General features: G+C 36.4%; 2 protein-coding genes across 2 annotated transcripts; one reads left to right on the forward strand and one right to left on the reverse strand.

The window, feature by feature from the left end:
- Positions 1 to 234: 234 nt before the first annotated feature.
- LOC136216888 (non-specific lipid transfer protein GPI-anchored 10) lies at positions 235 to 1,024 on the forward strand. The gene is made up of 3 exons (XM_066003430.1): positions 235 to 574; positions 669 to 776; positions 873 to 1,024. The coding sequence occupies exons 1-3, from the start codon at positions 235 to 237 to the stop codon at positions 1,022 to 1,024; spliced, it is 600 nt and encodes a 199-aa protein (XP_065859502.1).
- A 759-nt stretch (positions 1,025 to 1,783) lies between these two features.
- On the reverse strand, positions 1,784 to 3,289 carry LOC136217932 (uncharacterized). The gene is made up of 2 exons (XM_066004639.1): positions 2,800 to 3,289; positions 1,784 to 2,202 (listed from the first exon to the last, which is right to left on the reverse strand). Exons 1-2 carry the CDS (start codon positions 3,232 to 3,234, stop codon positions 2,029 to 2,031), a joined length of 609 nt encoding a protein of 202 aa, XP_065860711.1. The 5' UTR covers positions 3,235 to 3,289; the 3' UTR covers positions 1,784 to 2,028.
- Positions 3,290 to 3,644: the final 355 nt, after the last annotated feature.

The raw sequence follows: 3,644 nt of genomic DNA on the forward strand, positions 1-3,644 counted from the left end.
AATTAAAAAAATCATGACAATTAATTCAAAAGAATGGTTTAAGAAAAAGAAAATTATTTGTTAGATAAAATAAACCAATCTTCAGTTAGGTAGGTACCAGTGTGAGTGTGAACAAGAAGTGCATGCAGAAAAACACACAATGCATGTAAAATCTCATGCTCTAATTGCTCTTTCATCCTATTTAATCATCTCTTCAAACCCTAATTTCTCTGTCACACACCTAAATTACACACCATGGCCCTTTCTTATCCTCAATCTCTTATTACCATTGCTTCCCTAGTTATTTTACTGCTCATTTCCCTTCCATCCGAAACCTTCTCGCAAGCCCCATCAATAGCTGATTGCACCCCACGGCTACTACCATTGACCCCTTGCGCACCATTCGTGCAAGGCCTTGCCCAGTCCCCTCCACCATCTTGCTGTGATAACCTCAAGCAACTTTACTTGCAGCAGCCTGGATGTCTTTGCCTCTTGCTCAATAACACCAACTTGAGCTCTTTCCCGATTAACAGCACTCTCGCCATGCAGCTTCCTCCTCTCTGCCATATCCAACTTAACTCCTCCGGTTGTTCAGGTATATCAACAATCTTTCTCAAGACTATACATACTAGATAAGAGTGAATTAACTAGAATTTCTCACAAGTTTTTCTGTTTCATGGTTTTCTAAGGGGTTCCTCAAGTGCCAATTAGTTCACCTACTTCTCAAGTTTCCTTAGGGCAACATTCCAATTCTTCTAGTGGCTCAAATGATATGCCCAACAACTCTACTGTTGCTGGTATACATATATTGGACCTTAATGCTTATGGTTGTTTTTGGTTACTTCAAATTTTCACTCTTTCCTAATAATGCTTCAAATTTCTCTGAATTTCAGCTTCTCCAATGGTACAAGTAGCTCCAAGACCTGTCATTATGGGATTAGGGCTCGGTCACAGTGCCGGTATCAGGTTGCAGGGAGCTGAAGGCATCTTAATTCTGCTGGTTTCTCTAGCTATTCTACTTACAGAAGGAGTTAATTATATCTAGTTAGGAGCTAAATCTATTTAGCAACAATATTGAGACACTTATATCTAGTATATATATTTGCATTCTTACTATTCAAGTTCCAAATTTGACCATGTTGGACTGCAGTTTCATTGCGTTTTATTACTTAAATTCATATTTAGTAGTTATATGATTCCTGCGGATTTATGATAATAAGAACAGTTTATCGCATGTAGTATAATTTAACCCATATCATATCATGTATCAAAAACCCTATAACATAAACAATTTGAGAGTATATGCAGCAGGACTGGGAGAAATAAAGTTAAACAGAATATATTGGATAATTCACTCCCAAAACATGTGGTCAATAGGAATATCATGAAATGCTTGCAGTTATTTTGTTCAAGAAATGACACTCTTAATCATTCCCATATTACAAAAAATGTTTATGAAAATCCAGAAAGTGAGGATAAGGGTTATATATCGCTAAAGTATTTGGGGAAGTGCAATTATACCCTTCGCATTTTTTAGGGTGCAACTTTACTTTCACTGATTTTACCTTAGCTCAATTTTTCCTTTTCCAAGGATTTTCGTTGGCAAATTCGTCAGTAGTTTTAATATTCAATTAGAGAAGGGCAAAACTGAGCTAGGACACATCTATGAGGGTGAATTGCATCCCCAAATACATTAGGGCTGTTTTTTTTATACTTATCGCCCAGAAAGTGGCAAAATTTTATTCCCCTGCTTATTTAATCAAGTTTCCAATAATTACAAACGATTTTCTTATAAAGCAGCAGTAAGAGTAAAGAAAAGGAAGTTACCAGATATTTGCAAGAGTTATACCTAAACCAAAATTTAGATACAAACTATGATTTGCAATCAAATCACAGGAACTAGTAATTCAATTGCTTTCATATTAACACACCTTTTCTATATGTTTGAGAAGTTACAGCATAGCAACATTACCTTATCAACAGGATATTGTTTTACTTTTCCCACAACAGTTAATTATGCAAAGACTTCTCACATTCATCGTACAGCAGCTACTCCAAACTAGGCGCCACCTCAGTTGGATTTGATTCAAACACGTCGGAATTAGATGCTTCAGGTTCTTCTATAAGCTCTTGAGATTCGACCGAAGCTTTGTATGCAGGAGTGTCCTTAAAATCCGTTGCTCCTTCATTGTATGTAGACACAGCAACTCCACATGCAATTAGCTATCAGAAGATGTGTAAAAGATCAGCTTTAATAAGAATATTATTTCACAATATACAATGAGAAAGAACATCAAGACCAGCACAAGCACTAATTTAAAGAAGCATAGCAATAAGTATAGCAAACAGATATGTAACTAATCTAAATATGCACAGGTAACATATTACAGAAATTGAAATAGTGACAATAATTCCCATTTAATCTCTGAATTCCTAGTTCTATACTTCTTGCTAGTAATCATTAATTTGTGAAGGCAGCAACTTCAACCCACACTATTTTGGCAACAACATGGGGAATGATTAACAAAATAATTGTAATTCTATCAGCTCTAGAGTTGCATACTGAAGCAAAGAAGTAAATGAATTCAATCATAGTTCACTAATTAATCAATTTGAGGCCGAAGAACTCTCACATATCTCAAATTGTGCACAAAAATTATGTCAATTTCCAAACAAGTGAAGGCTAGTCAGTTAGCTGAGACTAATCAAGCATATTAGTATCATCAAAACAAGCTTATAATCCAATTGGAAAAGTCTGTATATCTATTTAACTAATCCACGAGAACTAGGACAAACAATTGAAAAGGATGAAGAAATTACCGCGAAACCAACGCCAAAAGCCCATAAATACTGCATAACGAACCCAAACGCGTCCCACTGTGGACCTTCCCAGAAATCCGTTTCAGCTCCGGGAAGATTAGCTACTACGCTACTTTCCACGCCAACACTTTTACTCGCACTAAAGCCTTCAGTGCCAAAACTCCTTTCAATCTCATTCGTCCTTTTTCCATCATAATTACCTTCATCTTCCTTGTCTTTGGTTTTGGTGGAGCTCCTCCGTTTTGACCCGTCGAACTTCCCAGCTGGAGAGAGCTTCTTGGCTGAGACCTTAAAATGAATTGATCTTCTGGTTGAGACGGGGAAGACGATTTGAGGACGGTGAGGAAGAGTGTAGGGATGGTGTCTGGTTAGGTTGCTGTAGATAATTCTTCCGCCAGTACTGGTGCTGTTGCCGGTGGCAACGAAGAGAGCCATGATTGAGTGGATGATAGTAAGCTACGACTGTAGTTTTAGTTTTGGGGATAAAATATTCCAGTTTTCTATATATATATATGAATGTTTCGGATCCGATTTTTAACGCTCTAGTTTATCAAAACCCGGATCCGGGTCGGGTCCCTTTTGGCTTCAAGTTTTTCTTTAGTTAAATTACTATTTATCTTGGTAAAAATGTTTGTATTTTTTTTTTAATCTATTATTTTGATATTGATTCTCGAAACATGTCCTTATTGTACTTTTTAACAGATCAAGCGATAGGAAAATTAACCATTAGGAGCTCGCATAACTTTTTTTATCAATCTCTTATTTCTCGGAAAAATTCAAAATTATTAAAGATCAAATTCTCCTCCTTCAATTTATCAAGAATCGACAAGTATAACGTTTCCCAA

Source organism: Euphorbia lathyris, chromosome 2 (genome assembly GCF_963576675.1).
Source record: "Euphorbia lathyris chromosome 2, ddEupLath1.1, whole genome shotgun sequence".
Classification (NCBI taxonomy): Eukaryota; Viridiplantae; Streptophyta; class Magnoliopsida; order Malpighiales; family Euphorbiaceae; genus Euphorbia; species Euphorbia lathyris.